Source organism: Cherax quadricarinatus, chromosome 10 (genome assembly GCF_038502225.1).
Source record: "Cherax quadricarinatus isolate ZL_2023a chromosome 10, ASM3850222v1, whole genome shotgun sequence".
NCBI classification, from domain to species: Eukaryota; Metazoa; Arthropoda; class Malacostraca; order Decapoda; family Parastacidae; genus Cherax; species Cherax quadricarinatus.
This window is the reverse complement of record NC_091301.1, coordinates 25569314-25594126: the sequence shown is the minus strand read 5'-3', so window position 1 is coordinate 25594126 and position 24813 is coordinate 25569314. Positions and strand designations below refer to the sequence as shown.

Here is a 24813-nt window from a genome sequence, read left to right as displayed (position 1 = left end):
TGGGAGATGGTTGGCATTCAAAAAAAAAAAAAAAAAAAAAAAGAACATTGAACATATAAAATTAGATTGGATTTAGTCACTTGTTGTACTTGAAGTATAAATAGCATTAATATTATGACAATAATAAAATGATAATATAAGCTGGCAAAGTAAAGCAACATTATACAGTGGACCCCCGGTTAACGATATTTTTTCATTCCAGAAGTATGTCCAGGTGCCAGTAGTGACTGAATTTGTTCCCATAAGGAATATTGTGAAGTAGATTAGTCCATTTCAGACCCCCAAACATACACGTACAAACGCACTTATATAAATACACTTACATAATTGGTCGCATTGGGAGGTGATCGTTATGCGGGGGTCCACTGTACTTGTTACCACTTAAATATTTGAGCTGCCAGCCATTTCCAAACACTTGGGGGTGAGTACATTACAAAGTAGAGAAACTAGTGTGAACTACCTTCACTGCAGCAAGGAAAATAACATCAGAAATTTGATAGATTAATCACGTGTACATTTGTTACATGAACTTGTTTCCAAATGGCACAGAAATGAACTCGTTTGCAATCCATAAAAACACGAGAAAAGACTAATACTGTTGAAGAGGGCCTTCATACGAGGTTGAAATGTGCAGTACCTGTACTTGTCCTTTTATTTATTTTTTTTTCCTGTGTATCTCCAGTAGGGTTTGTCATTTAAAAGGTTTATTACATTTTTATGTTGGTTTCTAATGTATTACTTTGGTAAAAGTGGATTTCATTAGATGGGACTTCCTAAATGAAGACTAGCTATTTGTATACATTTGTGATGGCAGGTGTGTACTGGATGTTTGCTGTACAGCTTCTCTTCGCTCAACGACGGAGTTTTGTTCCTAAGAACACATCAGTAAACAAATTCATCGCTAAGTGAGGAACATACTATAATGGTAGTGTGTGTGTGTCTATACAGTTATGAACAGCTTTGTTATACAGAGAAATTCTGAATTTTGAAGTTTATCCCATAATACTCAAAAAAAAAAAAAAAAAATGAATGGGGATGTTGCCAAGCCACTGTCACATATATCCAAGGTTACAATTTAGTAATGGTAATAGGTTTTGCAAGCAGTGTTTTTGCTGGAGACAGCTGAAAATTGTTTAAAGTTCCTCTGTTATCTTTTAAGATTTGATGTAGTTTACATTGTGCATCTCTCTTAAACTGTATTATAAGTAATGGTAGTAGTGATGTCAATTTGTCTTTCAATTTTCCAGGTTAACATCTGTTTGGAATGTAAATATCCGACATTGGCTCCTCTTAAACGAAGATTTATACGGTGCTCAGCACAAGCTACAATTACACATCTTAAAAAGTTCCTGGCGCTTAAAGTACTTGAGGGACCACAGAAGTATAGAGAGGTAAGAAAGATCACATAATTGTGCAGAATGCAATTTTTTTTTTTTCACTGTTATTCTACATTCTCAAAAAAATTAAAAATAGAAACTAGTATCCTCCTCTGTAAGATAAGGTAAGATTTCATTTGGATTTTTAACCCGGAGGGTTAGCAACCTAGGATAACCCAAGAGAGTCAGTGCATCATTGAGGACTGTCTAACTTATTTCCATTGGGGTCCTCAATCTTGTCCCCCAGGATATGACCCACATCAGTCGACTAACACCCAGGTACCTATTTGCTGCTAGGTGAACAGGACAACAGGTGTAAGGAAACGTGTCGAAATGTTTCCACCTGACGGGAATCGAACCCGGGCACTCCGTGTGTGAAGCGAGAGCTTTAGCCACCAGGCCACTAACTCTGCTATTTGGAGAACTTCTTCCTTACTCATTTCTTTATGCTGAATAAAAATAATAAGTTAGGAATTACAAAACATATTACCCATATTTAATCAACATAGACTTGGCCTATGGGTGCAGGCAGCACCAGTCTGGTTGATCAGGGAGTACCAGTGAAGCCTGTCCTCAGACCAAACTGTAATAATAAAGCTACTCAGGCACAGGTATGTCACAGGTAGCAGAAATTGCAACTTTTAGCTGGTACTCTGTTTTTTGTTTGTGTTTTTGTGTGTGTTTTAATGTGTGTTTTTGTGTGTGAGTGTTTTTCTGTGTGTGCATGTTTTTTGAGTGCATTTTTTTGTGCATTTTTTTTTGTTTGTGTGCGTGTGATTTTGTGTGTGTGTGTGTGTGTGTGTGTGTGTGTGTGTGTGTGTGTGTGTGTGTGTGTGTGTGTGTGTGTGTGTGTGTGTGTGTGTGTGTGTGTGTGTGCAGCTCTAGCCATTTATTTAATTTGGAGTCTTTGTTTACAAGCCACAAGCTGACCACTGTGTGCCTTGGTTATTTTTGCTTATACATACGTATGTGTACTGCACTGTGCTTTCTGATCGATATCTGTAGTTTACCTCTCTTCTGCTCATTCAGGGAGAATATCTCTATTCTGATTAAAAACTTTTGATCCAAGGAATTGGAGTTATTCCTGTCCCTCCCCGTCTTCCTTGGATGAGATCAGATTACCTACTGGTTTCCAGGGTACTGTATGACCCCTGTGGGTTTAGCCTTTCCCAAGAATATATCTTCTTCATACTGGTTATTGTGATAAGGAAGATAGCACCAAAGATATTTAACCCTTTCAGAGTCTCCAGGCCCTCTCCCAGACTTGTTCTCATGGTTGCCCAAATTCCACAAAAAAAAATTATTTTTTTCTTATGAAAAGATAGAGAATCTTTTCCCGATCATAATGACACCAAAAGTATGAAATTTGATGGAAAACTTACGGAATTATGCTCTAGCAAAGTTAGCAATCTCGATGATGTTTATGCATTGGCGATTTTGCCCACTTTGAGCCCTATTTTCGGCCAATTCCAGTGTACTAGTCGACAAAAATCATAACTATTTTGCTAGAACTCCATTTTTTCTATTGAATGAGTACAAGAAACCACCCATTTACCAATTTCAACTATCCAATACAGTGGTCAGAATTTAGCAATTTTGCCAATTTCACACAAATTTCAAAAGATGCCAATTTCCAAATAAGGTCCAGAATAAACAAGAAAGACATTCCTGGCACTAAAATAGCATTTCCTCTGTTCATTAGTCACATCCCCATGCCCCTCTTACATTCTTTTGCTTTCCACTTTGAATTTTTATTCTCACAAAAAATAGAAAGATTTACTGTTATGCAGACTACTGCATTAGTGTAGAAATGGTATAAATAATATCAGCGCACTTGTGAAAGAATATTAGACTCACCTGTTGATGTGTATTGGACGCTTAGCATGATTTGTTTACTTTTGAACTTTGGTAAAAATCGAACATTTCTACTTTGAGCTCAGTTTCAAGGTACTTTTCATTGTAAAACCATTCAAAATCATCTCAATTTCTGTAATATGTCTTCCATTCTATAAAATGAGACCAGGAAAACTAGAATACAACAATAAATACCATACGAAAATACAGTGCAGAGTCGCTGTTTTAATCCAAAAACACGGTCAATTTTTTTTTTTCTCATTACGCACTGTATGCTGCAGGATTTTTTTTATATTGCGCAAGCTGACCACATAGACCCATTCTTTCATATGTAGGCCTACCAGCTTTCTCTCGCTAGATTTGAGGGCGCTAGAATATAGGCGTACTAGTACGTCAAAAACCCTGGTGCGTAAGCCGTACTAATATGTCTGAATCCCTGAAAAGGTTAAGGAATGTAAAATAATGTAGGTTAACATAGTAAAAGAAGGCAATGTGCTATCTGTCCAACAGAGTACCTAGCCAGGTACTGTTTCATTCCTTTGAAGCTCTGGCTAATTCATACTTGCCTGTGGGTAGAAGGTTGGCAGACAGTAACCATTAAAGGAGTTACTACCATCCTGACATTTGAGTGTGAAATGGAAGCCTCTTTAACATTTTGCTCTCATAAGAGTGCTGATCATTTCTTTGCCTTGTGAACCTGTAAGATGATAGGGAAATTTGACAAACTCTTGGATAAATTCAACATTCTTTAAACTTCTCATACCTGTAATATTTCCTTTCAGATTTAGGAAGCCTGGTCCAAGGCTGGGGTGTGACAGCAATGGTCCCTGGAATCTTTAATACATGTACAGAAGTATTGATATTTGATACATCTGATTTGTCTGTTTCTTCTTAGATTCTTGTAACTTTTTCAACACCTGATGATATTTCATTTGGTCTTTGTTTTTTGTTTTTTCGTTTCATCCAGTGGTGCCCATTTCAGTTTTGTGTTGGGTTCTCATAAACTTCATTTGTCCTCTTTTGTATATACAGTGGACCCTCGGTTATCAGCCGTTCCAGATATCAGCCAATTCAGTTTTCGCCTGCTTTTTTGTCCGAAATTCTATCCCGGTTATCGGTCGTTATTTCAGAGATTGGCCGTATTGGACGTATAATAAATCAATCTTGAGAACATTAAATGTTTTATTTTAGGTTAATATAAACATTTTCATTAATCCATCTAGGATATTTTCTTCAAAATTATATATGAAACATGTTACATAGTACATTGGCCCCTTGGTTATCAGCCGTTCCTTATATCGGCCAACTTGGTTATCGCCCGGTTTTTTGGCCAAAATTTTATTCCAGTTATCGGCTATTATTTTGCTTATCGGCCGTATTGGATGCTTCCACCCACCTGCTTGCCAGCTGCTTGCGTGTTCATGAGTCAGTCTGGTTGTGTGTCTGGGCGAGTGAGGAAACTTCTGCTCATTCATCCAAACATTTCACTATAATCCACTGTTTTTTGTGGTTATTAATTGAGTGCAACTGTGAAATAAGGAACTATGGGCCCAAAGAAAGTCCTAGTAAAGCTCCTAAGTGAGAAACATGATGGAGTTTTTAAGAAAGAAGTTGTTGAAAAGTATGAGAGTGGTGTTTGAGTGCTAGAACTTGCCAAGATGTATGGGAAATCCAAATCAACAATCACTTCCATCCTGGCAAAGAAAGTAGAAATCAAGGAAACTAATGTTGCAAAGGGAGTTTAGCAGGGAAGCAGGGAGTGTAGTTGGGAGGGATGGTGTAGCAGGGAGTGTAGGAGGAAGGCAGGGAGTGTAGCAGGCAGGCAGGGAGTGTAGCAGGCAGGCAGGGAGTGTAGCAGGCAGGCAGGGAGTGTAGCAGGCAGGCAGGCAGGGAGTGTAGCAGGCAGGCAGGGAGTGTAGCAGGCAGGCAGGCAGGGAGTGTAGCAGGCAGGCAGGGAGTGTAGCAGGCAGGCAGGCAGGGAGTGTAGCAGGCAGGCAGGCAGGGAGTGTAGTAGGCAGGCAGGAAGTGTAGCAGGCAGGCAGGCAGGGAGTGTAGCAGGCAGGCAGGAAGTGTAGCAGGCAGGCAGGAAGTGTAGCAGGCAGGCAGGGAGTGTAGTAGGGAGGCAGGGAGTGTAGTAGGGAGGCAGGGAGTGTTGCAGGGAGGCAGGACCCCAATGGAAATAAGTCACTGTCTGACTTTTTTGGGTTATCCTAGGTTCTTTACATATATGTTGTGGAAGGGAGGCAGGGAGTGTAGCGGGGAGGCAGAAAGTGTAGCATGTAGGGAGGGAGTGTAGCAGGCATGCAGGAAGTGTAGTAGGGAGACAGGGTGTAGCAGGGAGTATAAGAGGAAGGCAGGGAGTGTAGCAGGCAGGGAGGGAAGTAACCCCAGAGAGGGCTTTTGATACCTGAAGTCCTTATGGAGGGGGATTCCCCTTCCAAACAATAATCAGTCCTCCCTCTCTCCTCCCTGTCTTCCATAAGCCAACAAGAGTCTTCAGTAAAGGTACATAATAGTGATTTAAATGTTTATTGATTTATTTTATTTAGTTCTCATTGTTTTGTGTATGTAAAACTATAATTAATCTTTAAAAAATGCATTTTTTTGTTAATATTTTTGCGTATCTGCAACGGATTAATTGTATTTACATTCATTTTTATGGGAAGTATTATTTCGGTTTTAGGCCAACCTTCTAGAACAGATTACAGCCGATAACCGAGGGTCCACTGTACTCTAAATTTAGACCTTCATGCGTATTTATTCCTGTGCATTTCTAATTATGACTGTTGTCTTTCTCAGTTTTCTGTATCTTAACTTTTACATATAGGTGTCTCTTGCTTTGTGTTAATATGTTGAAGGCCCATGGCCCATCCAATAGTTGCATAACCTAAACTTACTGGAATGTGTTAAGGGATATGTTCTGAGGCATTGCAGATTTTAAATCTCTTCACTGTAGTTTACAAAAAAAAAAAAAAAAAAGAATTTACCACATATTTACCAAACAGTAATACATTTACAGCCTCTCCTCACTTAATGATGGAGTTCTGTTCCTAAGACCACGTCAGTAAACAAATTTGTTGCTAAGTGAGGACTATACTAAAATAGTAGTGGATTTGTGTCAACCATTTTTTATATTATTTTAATGTCACCTTTGCACCATTTATAACATTTCTGGTATATTATTAAATGTTTATACAGTAGTGTACTGTATATTACAGTGGTCCCCCGCTTTTTGTAGTTCCCGGCAATCGTAAATTTCGCCAATCATAGGGGTATTTTCGTATAAACATGGACTCGCTTTTCATAGGTTGACTCGCGAGTCGTAGTTCGTCCGGGACACATACCCACGGTGTGAGCTGGGGCGGCAGCCAGTCTGGCATTGTTTACCAGTGAGCGAAGGTCCCCTCATGTGCTCCAGCGAAATATTTCATAATATTCCATTTATTTTAGTGCTTGCAAGTACTAAATAAGCTACCATGGCTCCAAAGAAAGCTCCTAGTGCCAAGCCTGTGGTAAAGAAGGTGAGAAATACGATTGAATTTAAGAAAACCATCATTGAACAATATGAAAGTGGTACAAGTGTGGCCGAACTGTCCAGGACGTATAAGAAACCCTACACAACCTTATGTTCCATAGTGGCCAAGAAAAAGGAAATCAAGGATGCTGTTGTTGCAAAGGGGGTAACTATGCTGACAAAAATGAGATCACCAGTACTCGAAGAGGTTGAGAAGTTATTATTGGTGTGGATAAATGAGAAACAATTAGCAGGAGATACTCTTATGACTTCGATTATTTGTGAAAAGGCTAGGCAGTTGCATGAAGATTTGGTAAAGAAATTGCCTGCAAATAGTGGTGATGTAGGTGAATTTAAGGCCAGCAAAGGCTGGTTTGAGAGATTTAAGAACCGTACTGGCATACACAGTGTGGTAAGGCATGGTGAGGCTGCCAGTTCGGGCTACAAGGCGGCTGAAAAATATGTGCATGAATTCCAGGAGTACATAGAGGCTGATGGACTGAAACCTGAACAAGTGTTCAATTGTGATGAAACAGGCCTCTTTTGGAAGAAAATGCCAAAGAGGACCTTCATTACACAATAGGAAAAGGCAATGCCAGGACACAAGCCTATGAAAGACAGGCTGACGCTAATGTTCTGTGCTAGTGGGGATTTCAAAGTGAAGCCATTACTAGTGTACCATTCTGAAAATCCCAGAGTGTTCAGGAAAAACAATGTTATGAAGAGTAAATTGTGTGTGTTTTGGAAATCTAATAGTAAGGCATGAGGTCACGAGGGAAATTTTCATTGAGTGGTTCAATGAAGTGTTTGGCCCTAGTGTGAAGGAGTATCTCCTGGAAAAGAAATTGGATCTCAAGTGCCTGTTAGTAATGGATAATGCACCTGCTCATCCTCCAAACTTGGATGACCTAATTTTCGAGGAGTTTGGGTTCATCACAGTAAAGTTCTTGCCCCTGAATACCACTCCTCTCCTCCAGCCCATGGACCAGCAGGTCATTGCAAACTTTAAAAAACTCTACACAAAAGCAATGTTTCACAGGTGCTTGACTGTGACCACAGACACTCACTTGACCCTAAGGGAATTTTGGAGAGAACACTTCAGCATCCTCCATTGCATAACCCTTATAGGTATGGCTTGGGAGGGAGTGACTACCAGGACTTCGAACTCTGCATGGAGAAAATTGTGGCCAGATTGTGTCGACAAGAGGGATTTTGAAGGATTTGGGACTGACCCTGATGAGCCTATGTCTGTTGTAAAATCAAGTGTGGCACTGGGGAGTTCCATGGGGTTGGATGTGAGTTTGGAGGATGTGGAAGAATTGGTGGAAGACCACAACGAAGAGCTCACCACTGAGGAGCTGCAAGAGCTTCAGCAGGAAGAGCAACACATCGCAGCTCAGAATCTTGCTGCAGAGGAGGAGGAAGAGAGATGGAAGAAGGTGCCTTCTTCAGAAATTAAAGAGATTTTTACTATGTGGGGTAAGATGGAAAGCTTTATGGAGAAACATCACCCTAACAAGGTTGTTGCAAGCCAGGTTGGCAACATGTACAGTGACAAAGTCTTGGGCCATTTTAGGGAAGTGTTAAAGAGACGGAGGCTGGAGGCAGTGGAGATGTCATGTCTGAGGGCAATGTGTGGTGTGAATATAATGCAGAGAATTCGTAGTTTGGAAGTTAGGAGGAGGTGCGGGATTACCAAAACTGTTGTCCAGAGGGCTGAGGAAGGGTTGTTGAGGTGGTTCGGACATGTAGAGAGAATGGAGCGAAACAGAGTGACTTCAAGAGTGTATCAGTCTGTAGTGGAAGGAAGGCGGGGTAGGGGTCGGCCTAGGAAAGGTTGGAGGGAGGGGGTAAAGGAGGTTTGTGTGCGAGGGGCTTGGACTTCCAGCAGGCATGCGTGAGCGTGTTTGATAGGAGTGAATGGAGACAAATGATTTTTAATACTTGACGTGCTGTTGGAGTGTGAGCAAAGTAACATTTATGAAGGGGTTCAGGGAAACCGGCAGGCCGGACTTGAGTCCTGGAGATGGGAAGTACAGTGCCTGCACTCTGAAGGAGGGGTGTTAATGTTGCAGTTTAAACTGTAGTGTAAAGCACCCTTCTGGCAAGACAGTGATGGAGTGAATGATGGTGAAAGTTTTTCTTTTTCGGGCCACCCTGCCTTGGTGGGAATCGGCCATTGTGATAAAAAAAAAATAAAAATAATTAAAGAGACGCCAGAAACAGAGCTCTCTCCACAGTTATTTTGCGAGACAGGACTCCAGTGACTTTCAAGGTGGTCCTAGTGGCATTAAGAAACAGAGAAGACAAGCAACCCCAGAAAAGCAATTGGTACCTGAGGTGTTGATGGAAGGGGATTCCCCTTCCAAACTATAAACAATCCACTCTCTCTCCTCCTCCAGTCTCCCATACACTAAGAAGAATCTCCAATAAAGGTAAGTGTTATGCTGTTAATGTTTCATTCATCATTTCCCATTGTATTGTTTATGTACTACATGTATATTTCATGTAAAAATTTTTTTTTTTTAATACTTCTGGGTGTCAGGAACGGATTAATTGTATTTACATTATTTCTTATGGGGAAAATTGATTCGTAAATCGTAAATTTCGTTTATAGTAACGGCTCCAGGAACGGATTAATTACGAAAAACGAGGGACCACTGTATAATAAACAGAATAGAGGAAATCGGCTTTAATATACATTAGGTATGCACACTGGTCAGAGAGCTCATCATAAGTCCAGTGCATTGGTAAACGAGTACGTTGCTAAGTGAGGAGAGGCTGTATTTTATTACCGCATTGGCTGTCTCCCACTAAGGCAGGGTCCGAAAAAGAAAAACTTTCACCATCATTCACCCCATCACTGTCTTGCCAGAGGCAGGCTTATGCTACAGTTATAAAACTGCAACATTAACACCCCTCCTTCAGAGTGCAGATACTGTACTTCCCATCTCCAGGACTCAAGTCCAGCCTGCCGGTTTCCCTGAATCCCTTCATAAATGTTACCTTGCTCGCACTCCAACAGCACTTCAAGTCCTAAAAACCATTTGTTTCCATTCCCTCCTATCTAACACACTTATGCATGCTTGCTTTACCCCCTCCCTCCAACCTTTCTTAGGTCGACCACTACCCCGCCTTCGCTCCACTACAGATTTATACACTCGGAATCATTCTATTTCCTTCCTTCCTCTCTACATGTCCAAACCACCTCAACAGCCCCTCCTCAGCTCTCTGGATAATAGTTTTGGTAATCCCACACCATCACCTAATTTCCAAACTACAAATTTTCTGCAATATATTTACACTACACATTGCTCTCAGACATGGCATCTCCATTGCCTCCAGCCTTTTCCTTGTTGCAACATTCACCACCCATGTTTCACACCCATACAAGAGTGGTGGTATAACTATATGTACTCTTATACAATGATTGTCATGGCATTATGCCGCACCTTCCCAACACACGTACCAAAACACAAACACGTACTGTTAAAGATTATAATATATATATATTTGCACACTTACTGAGGTTTTAATACTTGGTGCTGCATCCTTTGTGCTTAATCACATCCCTCAGCCGTGTAGGAACTCTCACACAAATTCTTGAGGGTTTGGGGAGGTATATTATTCAATGCCTCGTGTAGAGCAGCATCCAGCTGCAGGATGGAACTGATATCCTTGCCCAGTAAACTTCATTTCAGCATTGACCAGAGGTTCTCACTAGGATTTAGGTCTGGGGAATTGCCTGGCCAGTTATTAAAGAACCTCACTTCACAATTCTTAAGCCACTGAGCTACAGATTTGGCAGTATGACATGGTGCACCATCTTGCATAAGAACCATAGCCCCACACTTGTCAAACACCTTGGGTAAATTGTCACACAATAACTCCAGGTAATTATACTGGTTCATGTACTGGTTTTTGGGAAGCACAAAGAGTTTACCAACACTCTGAGCACTGAAACACCCCCAAACCAAGAACGAGTCTGGATATTTGGTGGTCTCACAGGTGTAACATGGGTCTAACGGGTTACTATCTCTGGGCCGGTACATGTGTTCACAGCGGTTACAGGTGACAGTGAAGGTTGCTTCATCACTCCAAAGTACTTCAGACCACTGTTGAGGATTCCAGTGAAGATATTTCTGTGGCTTGGAGAGGATCGATTTCTTAACCTGGTGGTGACAACTGTAGCCCAGTTCTGACACACATCTGCTAACAGTTCTTACAGACACCTCTGAGAGAAAATGTGGGTTCTTTTCTTTCAATTCTCTAACAGTTACCTTAGTTGTACTCTCTAACTGCTTCTTTAACACAGTTAAGGTACGAACAGATGTCTTCCTCGAGGGACCAGGCCAAGGTATAGCAGATGGTATCTTGACACCGCCACCAGCCTTGAAACACTGCACCCAGTTCCTCGCTGAACTCTCATACACACCAACATTCTCCAGTATTCTTTCATCTGGTGCTCAGCTTGGTGAAGCCCTATGATTTGAGCTATGGTTTCAGGTGTTAAAGACTCCCTTTTACCCATAATCAAATGTGTATAGCCCCAAAACCAAAGGGAACACCGGACAAATGATGGGGTGGATGAGACAAAATACTTCCTCTCACCATGGCAGCCACGTGAGCAGTGAGGAGTCACTGTGGAGAATGGAGGCAGGCCATGACATCATGCTAATGGCATAATGCACTCATGAAAAAAGACCCCCCTGTATGGTAGGCCTTTGATTTTCATCATGGCATTATGCAGGGGTGCTCACGTGGCATAATGCCGTGACGAGCATTGTATATTCCCCTTTTTGCTTCCATGGACAAAGTTCTTTGTTTCCACAGACTCCTCAGTGTACCAGTCACCTTTTTCCTTCATCAGTTTTATGATTCATCTCATCTTTCATAGACCCATCTACTGATATGTCCACTCCTAAATATCTGAATACATTCACCTCCTCTATACTCTCTCCCTCCAATTTGATATCCAATCATTTGTCACCTAATTTTTTTTGTTATCCTCATCACCTTACTCTTCCCTATATTCACTTTTAATTTTCTTCTTTTACATAACCCTACCAAACTTATCCACCAACCTTTGAAACTTCTCTTCAGAATCTCCCAAAAGCACTGTGTCATCAGCAAAGAGTAACTGTGACAACTCCCACATTGTGTTAGATTCTTTCTTTTAACCCCCCATTTCTTGCCAAGATCCATGCATTCACTTCTCGTACAACCCCATCTATAAATATATTAAACAACCATGGTGACATCACACATCCTTGTCTAAGGCCAACTTTACTGGGAAATAATCTCCCTCTCTCCTACATACTCTAACTTGAGCCTCACTATCCTTGTAAAAACTCTACTTCTTTCAGTAACCTACCTCCTATTCTATATATTTGCAACATCTATCACATTGCCTCCCTATTCACCCTGTCATACACCTTTTCCAAATCCATAAATGCCACAAAAACCACTTTACCCTTATCTAAGTACTGTTCACTTATATGTTTCACTGTAAACACCTGGTCCACACACCCCCTACCTTTCCTAAAGCCTCCTTGTTCATCTGCTATCCTACTCTCCATCTTACTCTTAATTCTTTCAATAATAATTCTACCATACACTTTACCAGGTATACTCAGCAGACTTATTCCCAAAGAAAATTAAATGGATTTGGTAAAAAGAAATTGAGAAATTTCTAAATTCAGTCATAATCTTCATAGAATTAACATTCCAAATTGAATAAAGAAACATTTGTGACACGTTTAAAAAAAAAATTAAGAGCATGCTGTTTAAATGCATTCGATTAAAAACCTAGGAATAAAATTTAACCCTTAAATGGTCCAAACGTATATATACGTTTTTTCAACATCTGAAAGTATGTAAAAAAATGTAATCTTTTTTTTTGTTTTACATTTGAAAACGTGTAAAAAAAAAACTTTTATCTACATTTTTTTTTGTTACAGTTGAAAGTATGTAAAAAAAAAAGTAGATCTACTTTTGTAGCACTACGAATTTGAACGCCGATTTGTTTGGACCGTTTAAGGGTTAATTAAGAATTCAGTCAATCCTCATTACCACCCACCCTCCTCTCTTCACCAACTAGCCTGTCTTTAAGTTGATGTACATGTTATGAACCTGTGACTACATATATCCCTCTCTTTTTCTATCTTCTTTCTTAGGAATGCTAGTATAAACCAGAGATATGGATTAAAACAAGTAGGTACTACCGTTCTGCCAAGTGAGTGTAAAACGAAAGCTTGTAATTGTTTTACATGATGGTAGAATTGCTGGTGTCCTTTTTTCTGTTTCATGAACATGCAAGATTTCAAGTATGTCTTGCTACTTCTACTTACACTTAGGTCACACTACACATACATGTACAAGCATATATATATATATACCCCTCTGGGTTTTCTTCTATTTTCTTTCTAGTTCTTGTTCTTGTCTATTTCCTCTTTTCTCCATGGGGAAGTGGAACAGAATTCTTCCTCCGTAAGCCATGTGTGTTGTAAGAGGCGACTAAAATGACGGGAGCAAGGGGCTAGTAACCCTTTCTCCTGTATATATTACTAAATTTAAAAGGTGAAACTTTCGTTTTTTCTTTTGGGCCACCCCGCCTCAGTGGGATACGGCTGGTGTGTTGAAAGAAAGAAAGATTCTGAATTATTGGTAAAAATGCGGTTATCACATAAGAACAAACAGGCCTTTACCAAATCTGTATAGAACGAAGGATGCCTATATTTTTTTTTTTTTTCAAATCTTAATTTGATTTAGCTCCATTTTGCTTTTGACTACTACAGTAAAACCTCTTGGGTTACATGTATTGGTTTAGTGTTTGATATACTGTACCACATTCATATTCAACATAGGTACATAGTAGGTTGGTAGACAGAAACCACCCAGGGACGTACTACTGTCCTGCCACGTGAGTGTAAAGTGGAACCCTGTAATTGTCTTGCATAATGGTAGGATTGCTGGTGCCTTTTTTTTTTTTTTTTTTTTTTTTTTTTTTGGTCTCATAAACGTGCAAGATTTCAAGTAAGTCTTGCTACTTCTACTTACACTTAGATCACACCACACCATGCATGTACAAGCATATATACAGCCACTCCTCACTTAGCAACATACTCGTTTACCAACGACTTGGACTTACAATGGGCTCTCTGACCAGTATGCATACCTAAATAATGTATATTAGAGCTGATTTCCTCTGTTCTTTTTATTACAATATATGGTACACTACTGTATAAACATTTAAAAATATATGACAAAATGTTATAAATGGTACAAAGATGGTGTTAAAACAATATCAAAAATGGTTGATACAAACCCACTACCATTATAGTATGCTCCTTGCTTAGCGATGAATTCGTTTGCTGATGTGGTCTTAGGAATGGAGCTCCGTCATTAGGTGAGACACTGTATACACACCCCTTTGGGTTTTTTCTATTTTCTTACTAGTTCTTGTTTTTCCTCTTATTTCCATGGGAAAGTGGAACAGAATTCTTCCCCCGTAAGCCATACATGTCGTAAGAAATAACTAAAATGCCAGGAGCAAGGGGCAAGTACCCCCTTTGGCTATATATGTTACTAAATTTAAAAAGAAACTTTTGTTTTTCTTTTTGGGTCACACTGCCTCGGTGTGATATGGCTGGTTTGTTGAAAGAAGATTCATATTACAATTTATTTGTAAGATTTATAACTTTGCTAATTTGACTAGAGTTGGGGAAGACTTTTAAATCAGTGTCTCCTCCCTCCCTAGGTAGCAGCAATTGCTTTAGGGCATGGCTCAGTTTGGCTTCTTGATGTAAATGTGCAACTACACTCTCATTTGCCTTGTGGATGTGTCCCGTACCATGAGTATGGGACACTTATGGTATCGACTGATAACAGGCCACAGGAAATTCCTCCCCCTCCCCCCTCACATTTGTGACCTAGTAAGGCCACAAACCAATCTCTTCACATTTCTATAGCAAGAAGTAAGAGGAACAAGGAATTTAACCCTTTGACTGTTGCGGCCATATATATACGTCTTACGAGGTACCGTGTTTGACGTATATATACTCATAAATTCTAGCGGCTTCAAATCAAGCAGAAGAAAGCTGGTAGGCCCACATGTGAGAGAATGGGTCTGTGTGGTCAGTGTGCACCATATAAAAAAAATCCTGGAGCACACAGTGCATAATGAGAAAAAAAAAACTCCGAACGTTTTTTTTTAATTAAAATGCCGAATTTGTGGTCTATTTTCATATAGTATTTATGGTTGTATTCTCGTTTTTTTGTTCTCATTTGATAGAATGGAAAACATATTATAGAAATAGAGGTGATTTTGATTGATTTTACTATAAAAAGAACCTAGAAATGGAGCTCAAAGTAGGGGAAATGTTTGATTTTTGCCAATGTTCAAAAGTAAACAAATGATGCCATTATCCAATAAATGTCCAACTAGCCATTCTAATATGCAGTCATGAATGGGTTGATGTTATTTATACAATTATTACAGTATTGCAGTAGTCTGCATAATAGTAAGTCTTCTATTTTTTGTTTGAATAAAAATTCAAAATAGAAAGCAAGAGTAATATCAGAGGGGCCTGAAGACATGACTGATGAGCAAAGAAAATGTTATTTTAGAGCCAGGAATGTCTGCATTGTTCATTCTGGACCTTATTTTGAAATTGTCATATTTTTTAGTTTTCGTGAAATTGGCCAAATTGCAAATTTCTGACCACATTATTAGGTAGTTGAAATCGGTAAATGGGCAGTTTCTTGTACTCAATCGATAGAAAAAATAGAGTTCTAAAGAAATTGTTATGAGTTTGGGTGACTGGAACAATGGAATTAGCCGAAAATAGGGCTCAAAGTGGGCGAAATCGCCGATTTGTAAACAGCGCCGAGGTCACTAACTTCGCGAGAGCATAATTCCGTCAGTTTTCCATCAAATTTCGTTTTTTTGGTGTCATTACAATCGGGAAAAGATTCTCTATCATTTCATAAGAATTTTTTTTTTTGGGGGGGGGGGGGATTTTGCGACACCAGGAGACACTTCAGGATTGGGGGTTGCAGGAATGGCCGCTGTGGTGTCCCTGTACACCCCAACAACAATAGCCATCGCCACACTATCACTAGCCACATACGTAATGACATATTCATTCTAGTGTATATATCATGTTTCTATGTTATTAATACAGTGGACCCCCAGTATTCGATATTAATCCGTTCCTGAGAGCTCATCGAATACCGATAATATCGAAAACCGAATCAATTTTCCTCATAAGAAATAATGGAAACCAAATTAGTCCTTGCAAGACACCCAAAAGTATGAAAAAACAAATTTTTACTACATGGAATATTAAGTTTAATGCAATAGAATAATAACAATAAAATAATTGACACTTACCTTTAATGAAGATCTGGTGATGATTGATGGGATGGGAGGAGGGGAGAGGTGTTAGTGTTTAGAAGGGGAATCCCCTTCCATTAGGACTTGAGGTAGCAAGTCCTTTTCCGGGGTTACTTCCTTTCTTCTTTTAATGCCACTAGGACCAGCTTCAGAGTCACTGGATTTCTGTCGCACATATCTGTCCATAGTGGCCTGTACCTCCCGTTCCTTTATGACATCCCTAAAGTGTTTCACAACATTGTTAGTGTAATAGTCTGTCACCAGCACGGCTTGCAATAGCTGTGTTAGGGTGGTTGTCATCAAAAAAGGTTTGCACTTTAAGCCACATTGCACACATTTCCTTAATCTTTGAAGTAGGCAACTTCTTCAATTTCTCTATCCCCTCCTCCGAAGCAGTTTCCTCAGGTCTGGCCTCTTGCTGTTCAAGATGATCTAGCAGCTCATCAGTGGTTAGTTCTTCACTGTCCTCCTCCACCAACTCTTCCACATTCTCCCCACTAACCTCCAACCCCAAGGACTTCCCCAATGCCACAATGGATTCCTCAACTGGCATAGGATTCTCAGGGTTAGCCTCAAATCCTTCAAAATCCCTTTTGTCTACACATTCTGGCCACAGTTTTTTTCCAAGCAGAGTTCAAGGTCCTCTTAGTCACTCCCTCCCAAGCCGTACCTATCAGGTTTATACAATTGAGGATATTAACCCTTTGACTGTCGCAACCCCCAATCCTGAGGTGTTTCCTGGTGTCGCAAAATTTAAAAAAAAAAATTATTTTTTCTTATGAAATGATAGAGAATCTTTTCCCGATTGTAATGACACCAAAAAAAACGAAATTTGATGGAAAACTGACAGAATTATGCTCTCGCGAAGTTAGCGACCTCGGCGCTGTTTACAAATCGGCGATTTCGCCCACTTTGAGCCCTATTTTCGGCTAATTCCATTGTTCCAGTCTCCCAAACTCATAGCTATTTCTTTAGAACTCCATTTTTTTCTATCGATTGAGTACAAGAAACTGCCCATTTACCGATTTCAACTACCTAATAATGTGGTCAGAAATTTGCAATTTGGCCAATTTCACGAAAACTAAAAAATATGACAATTTCAAAATAAGGTCTACAATGAACAATGCAGACATTCCTGGCTCTAAAATAACATTTTCTTTGCTCATCAGTCATGTCTCCAGGCCCCTCTGATATTACTCTTGCTTTCTATTTTGAATTTTTGTTCAAACAAAAAATAGAAGACTTACTATTATGCAGACTACTGCAATACTGTAATAATTGTATAAATAACATCAACCCATTCATGACTGCATATTAGAATGGCTAATTGGACATTTATTGGGCAATGGCACCATTTGTTTACTTTTGAACATTGGCAAAAATCAAACATTTCCCCTACTTTGAGCTCCAGTTCTAGGTTCTTTTTATAGTAAAATCAATCAAAATCACCTCTATTTCTATAATATGTTTTCCATTCTATCAAATGAGACCAAGAAAACGAGAATACAACCATAAATACTATACGAAAATAGACCACAAAGTCGGCATTTTAATTAAAAAAACGGTCGGAGTTGTTTTTTTCTCATTATGCACTGCGTGCTCCAGGATTTTTTTTATATGGTGCACACTGACCACACAGACCCATTCTCTCACATGTGGGCCTACCAGCTTTCTCCTGCTTGATTTGAAGCCGCTAGAATTTATGAGTATATATATGTCAAACACGGTACCTCATAAGACGTATATATACGGCCGCGACAGTCAAAGGGTTAAAGTGATCCTTCCAAAACTCTTTTAGTCAGTTGAGTTTCTGTGGTCACTATAAAGCACTTTTGAAACATAGCTTTTGTGTACAGTTTCTTGAAGTTGGAAATGACCTGCTGGTCCATGGGCTGCAGGAGAGGAGTGGTATTAGGAGGCAAAAAACTTGACCTTAATGAAGCTCATGTCCCCAGAAAGTCGCTCTGACAAGTCTGTAGGATGACCAGGGGCATGTCTAATACCAGGAGGCACTTAAGGTCTAATTTCTTTTCAGTTAGGTAATTTTTCACAGTGGGGGCAAATGTTTGGTGTAACCAGTCATAGAAAAAGTCCCTAGTGACCCATGCCTTACTGTTTGCCCTCCACAACACACACAAATTAGCCTTGAGGACATTGTTTTTCCTGAACACTCTGGGAGTTTCAGAGTGATACACCAATGAAGGCTTCACTTTGCAATCACCACTAGCATTGGCACACGTCAACAGAGTAAGCCTGTCTTTCATAGGCTTATGTCCTGAGAGTGCCTTTTCCTCCTCAGTAATGTAGGTCCTGCTTGGCATTTTCTTCCAAAACAGGCCTGTTTCGCCACAATTAAACACTTGTTCAGGTTTCAGTCCTTCACTGTCTATGTAATCCTTGAATTCCTTCACATATTTTTCAGCTGCTTTTTGGTCCGAACTAGCAGCCTCACCATGCCTAATCACACTATGTATGCCACTACGATTCTTAAATCTTTCAAACCAACCTTTGCTGGCCTTAAATTCACTCGCATCACCGCTATTTGCAGGCAATTTCTTTACCAAATCGTCATGCAACTGCCTAGCCTTTTCACAAATGATTGCTTGAGAGATGCTATCTCCTGCTATCTGTTTTTCATTTATCCACACCAATAACAATCTCTCAGCATTTTCTAACACTTGCGGTCGCTGTTTCGTAATCACAGTTGCACCTTTTGCAAGAACAGCTTCCTTGATTGCCGTTTTCCTGGTCACTATAGTAGAGATGGTTGATTGGAGTTTATTATACAACCTAGCCAGCTCCGACACACGCACTCCACTTTCGTACTTTGCAATTATCTCTTTCTTCATTTCATAAGTCATTAGCGACTTTTTTCTTGAAGGGTTGGCACTAGAAGCTTTCTTGGGGTCCATGGTGACTTATTTTGCAGAAACAAGCACCAAACACAGTGATAATATGGATATGGAATGTACCGAATGTATCCTTAGATGCGCGCACACTGGCTGGCTTGTAAACACTGGCACACATGGGGCAGTTCAGGCCACATGTGGACACATCTCATACGAATCGTATCGAATACCGGGTTTTCAATCGAATACTGAGGAAATTTTTTTGCGATATAATGTATCGAATACCGGATTTATCGAATACCGATGCCATCGAATACCGAGGGTCCACTGTATTGTTTATTATGTCATATTAGATGAATTATGATAGAAAAATAAGCCGTAGAGTTGATATTAGGGAAATATTGAAGTATTTTGTCGTGCCTGGAATTCCACTGGAACTGATTAATTCCATTTCAATTAATTTAATTGAGGAAAACTGACTAAACAAATGAGCAAATCGAGATGCAAGCAAGGCCACGGAATGGGTTAAACTCATAAGTAGAGGTCCCAGTGTATATTTAATTTCATATTTAGTCTAAATCTCAGCTTGTATTATAGGTAATACATGTATAACTTAGCGAGCTGTGAGACATTAGATAAACAGCTAAAGTTCATTCCAGTTTTGCAGCTTTTTCATTAACATTTCTTTTTTCTTTCAGATTGACATCATGTGTAATGATGAGATGTTAGGCAAGGACCACACTCTTAAGTTTGTTCAGGTTACCCGATGGCGATTTCGCAGTCCTCCTCTCAAGCTTTGTTACCGGCCCAGGATTGATATTTAGTTTTCTGTCCCTGCCTTCTTGGAACACTGTGAGAGTCTGTGCAAAGACTTCCTGGAAATGGGATATAATTTGATGAAACATTCAGATTTAATTCTTTTGGATAAGAATGGTAATATTTTAGAAGTTATTATATAAACAGAGTATACTGTACATTGAACTCCCATTGATCCCAATAAACTAGGGTGTGACTACTTTGGTCATCTGGGAAATTTTAGTTCAATGAGGCTTCATAATTTTTGTTTGGCTTGACAATACACGTTTTCAATAGTGTAAACAAAAGAATGCTTATTATTTCTTATTTTTATATTAAAATCACATGGAAAACATTAAATTTTTATGTAAAATTAAAATAAATTATTTATAAGCAGTATTTAATAAAATAGGCATAACAAATGACAACACTTTGAAATAACTACTAAGATTATTTTCAGTTATAAATATTGCAGTATATCACCATTTGATGTAATTTTGGCAAAGTAAGGTTGCAGTTATTAATACAGCATAAAAGGTATTGATCAACTGTAATTGATCAGGTTTGATAGGGAGGCAAGAGGCCTGCAACATGCCTCTGCCAAGATATTTCTACGTGACTAAAAATTATAATTTAAGGACTTTAAAATAATTTTTGTGAATTCAGTGCTAATTATAAACTTGCATTTAATGCATGGAATATATTTTTTTATAAACTCCATTTCACCTTCAAGGCTTGAGGGGTCTCAAGGTTATGTACCATCTGCATTGATAGTTCCAAGGAAATGTATTCATACTGTGTATTTCATAGATCTTCATGCTTATTATTTTAGACCCTTCAAAGTGGGTGCCTTGATGCTAGTGAGAGGCTCTTTATCTGAGAAATCAACTGATCTCTCCAATGGGTCAAATTCTGATTACCCCTTGTTTCCCAGGCACTGTACAACTCTTTTTGCTTGGCTATTATAATTACTTTTTAAGCATTGTGTAACTAATGTGTTTTATGTACAATACGGCAATAAATTTTTTTTTATATGAATGTGCAGAGTTAAGACCTGTGTTCTTGAGTAGCAAAGTGACTAGGTCCTTGCATGTAAACAAAACCCCATGCTCTGCTAAGATATTATGCTTTTGTATTTTAACCCTTTGAGGGTTTCGGACGTACTAGTACGGCTTACGACCCAGGGTTTTTGACGTACTAGTACGCCTAAATTCTAGTGCCCTCAAATCTAGTGGGAGAAAGCTGGTAGGCCTTCATATGAAAGAATGGGTCTATGTGGTCAGTGTGCACAGTCTAAAAAAAATCCTGCAGCACACAGTGCATAATGAGAAAAAAAAACTTTTACCGTTTTTTTGGAATAAAACAGCGACTTTGCACTGTATTTTCGTATGGTATTTATTGTTGTATTCTAGTTTTCTTGGTCTCATTTTATAGAATGGAAGACATATTACAGAAATTGAGATGATTTTGACTGGTTTTACAATGAAAGGTACCTTGAAATTGAGCTCAAAGTAGCAGAAATGTTCGATTTTTACCAAATTTCAAAAGTAAACAAATCGTGCCAAGCGTCCAATACACATCAACTGGTGAGTCTAATATTCTTTCACAAGTGCGCCAATAATATTTATACCATTTTTTACACTAATGCAGTAGTCTGCATAACAGTAAATCTTATATTTTTTGTGAGAATAAAAATTCAAAGTGGAAAGCAAAAGAATATAAGAGGGGCCTTGAGACGTGACTAATGACCAGAGGAAATGTCATTTTAGTGCCAGGAATGTCTTGTTTATTCTGGACCCTATTCGGAAATTGGCGTCTTTTGAAATTTGTGTGAAATTGGCAAAATTGCTAAATTCTGACCACTGTACTGGATAGTTGAATTTCATAAATGGGTGGTTTCTTGCACCCATTCGATAGAAAAAATGGAGTTCTAGCGAAATATTCATGTTTTTTGTCGACTAGTACAGTGGAATTGGCCGAAAATGGGGCTCAAAGTGGGCAAAATCGCCGATGCGTAAACATCGCTGAGACCGCTAACTTCGCGAGAGCATAATTCCGTAAGTTTTCCATCAAATTTCAAACTTTTGGTGTCCTTATGATCGGGAAAATATTCTCTATCTTTTCATAAGAGAAAATTATTATTATTTTTTTTTTAAATTTGGCCGACCCTGAGAACGAGTTTCGGAGAGGGCCTGCCGACCCTCAAAGGGTTAACAAAGCTCTAAAATGGTTTGTGGAACCAAAGTGCTTTACAACTTACTGGTTTCAAGAGTTTTAAGACTCAGGCTTTATTTAGCAATATTTACAAAATTACTTTAAATTAGCACAGTGTGTGTGGTTTGGGAAGGGGATATAATCTTGTGGACAAATAATCTTTCATGGTCCTACACAATTAATAGTTACTGAGAATCATTTGCACGTAACATCTGCCAAATCATCTTTACACGGTCAATAAAGAGGCGCCCACAACAGTGTATATTTTAATTACAATACATCAATCGCATCTTTTCATAATTTTGCTTAAAAATAAAATTCCATCAGACATTTTCAGGAGAGAGACTTTAAGCATAAGAACCCTGGCAGGACTAAGGAATTGCTTATTTAGGAATTTCAAACTCCAAAATTTGTGAGCTTTGTAACTTAGGAGCTTTATAATTCATTAACTTAGTACAGTGGAACCTCAAATATCGAACTTTCTTCAGTCCAGAAGGCTGTTCGAGTGCCTTTACTGAATGAATTTATTCCCATCAGGAATAATGTAAATTAGATTAGTCCATTTCAGACCCTCAAAAATACACTTATAAAAGCACTTACAAAAATACACTTACATAATTGGTTGTGTTCTCCATGGGGAAGTGGAACAGAATTCTTCCTCCGTAAGCCATGCGTGTTGTAAAAGGCAACTAAAATGCCAGGAGCAAGGGGCTAGTAACCCCTTCTCCTGTATATATTACTAAATGTAAAAGGAGAAACTTTCGTTTTTTCCTTTTGGGCCACCCCGCCTTGGTGGGATACGGCCAGTGTGTTGAAAGAAATTGGTTGTGTTGGGAGCAGTTCGATTTTTGAGGTTCCACTGTAATTTATAAGTTTCATAAATCAGTTACACCACACACTTTGGCCAGGCTGAAGCCAGAGCCAGCAGGAAAAATAACACACGTCCACTCCCTCGAAAAAAAAAAAAAAGTTACTCTTGTGTGATAATACAACAGGGAAGTAAATGGCAAAAGACTTGCTCGTACATCCTCCCTCAATTTATTAGCCAAATAAATACTACTATGCTTTGCATAACAGTGTGAGGAATCTCAAGAATATGTCGTGTGCTTGGGCAGTTAGCTGGTGTCGTGGCAGAGCCTCAGTGAGGACATGCTAACCTCCACACTAACATTCTCAGTTAAACACTTATTCTATTATTAGTCGTTAATGTCTTCAACAGGTGTAGAAATACAGCTAAAGTAGACAAATCAGCCTTGATGATACAGGAATATATATAACTACAGTAATTATGAAGTATGATACCTGGTTAATAAACTTTGTGGTTAATTATCACAATAAAGTTGTATTCTACTGAACTTTCGTGGATTCTTTGTTAATGCACAATATTTTATACAGACGTTTTATATAAATTAAGTATTCGTAAGTTATACAAGTTATGAAAACTATTTTTTTTTATAAAGATCCTACAGTATATTCAGAGGGTGACTACGTTGCAGGGATACTCAAGATGCAACATTAAGAGCACACATGCACAGACAGACAGACACACATGCACACAGTTCCTTTGCAGTGAAATTGCAAAAATTATACCTGTGTGGGGTCATTCAGAGCAAGGAGTGGTAGAGACACTAACCTCCACTTGCAAAGTGTGACACAGAAACTGCACTCTCACTGTCAAGCACATTATCCCTATTGTTCATTTGTAGAACAAACTGCATTTGTAACACCTTAATTTATGCCATGTGATCAACACTTTCTTCAAAAAGTATGGAGCAATTAAATATTGTCTTACCATATTAGAGAACTGGTTGGCATGCAGGCAGACTTCAGCCCACATGTATTATAATCCAGAGTGACACTGTTAACACTACCCACAATTTTGTTATTCATCATCAGACCATCACATTTGTATATATCACCACTGGTATCACTTTCACTATTGTGTTTTCTACACATGATTGTGCTATGATGTGCACTTTGTTACATAACCCAGGAAGTTCCAGTCATGTCTTGCTATGACACTTCACTAATCACCCAGGAGGCTCCAGCCATGGCTTGCTGTTATGCAATTCCTTATATCACTTGGGAGGGTCCATTCATGGTATGCACTTCATTATTTCACTTAATAGGATTTGACCAAATCTTGCTATGATGTGCACTTTTTTAAGTCACCCTGGAGGGTGCACAATTTTATCGCCACAATATGCACTTCGTTGCATCACCCAGGAGGATCCAGCCATGTCTCATTATCACACATTTTGGGAGTTTTCAGATGTGCTTCTGCTACTTTTATAATTTTTGTCTACTTTTTTGTTTACTTCCTCAAAGCATAATAAATGCTGTAAATATCATCACTGGTATCACTATGAAAGTTGCCTGGAATAATACAGTATTACACAATAACACCAGTATTATCTTGTAAATTTCTTCTTCCTTGTTATGATGCCCACTTTCTTACAAGCAAATTTCTGGTTAAGTACAATGCAGGTTTTCAACTGGATGTAAGTTTAACATACAGTACCAGTGAAGATATTTACCTGGTGTAACATACATCAGATCTTGCTCAAATAAATCCTGCAATAAGTAAATTGTTTATTTCCATAGTAACCCCCTTCCACAAGTAGTTGTGGATGTAGTTTATACTTTAATAATCAGCACTGTATGACCCTTATGAGTTTAATGCTTAGTTATGATTGTAATAATATATAGTTTAATAAGATAATAAATTTATCCCATGATGAACAGAATGTTGCCTACTATTTTCATTTAGACAGGCAAATGGCTTCTGATAATTGCTTTTTTTTTTTTCTATAG

The 24813-nt window shown here is 38.9% G+C and overlaps 1 protein-coding gene across 4 annotated transcripts in view; it reads left to right on the top strand.

Annotated features, from left to right (window-relative positions):
• l(3)73Ah (lethal (3) 73Ah) overlaps positions 1-24587 on the top strand; it is a 55759-nt gene extending 31172 nt beyond the window's left edge. For all 4 annotated transcript variants that reach the window (XM_070083719.1, XM_070083718.1, XM_070083720.1 and 1 more), the window contains exons 5-6: positions 1248-1391; positions 19689-24587. In XM_070083719.1, coding sequence (XP_069939820.1) covers positions 1248-1391; positions 19689-19814 — 270 coding nt within the window. In that variant the 3' untranslated portion in view covers positions 19815-24587. The remainder of the gene's footprint in view (positions 1-1247; positions 1392-19688) is intronic.
• The last annotated feature ends 226 nt before the right edge of the window (positions 24588-24813 follow it).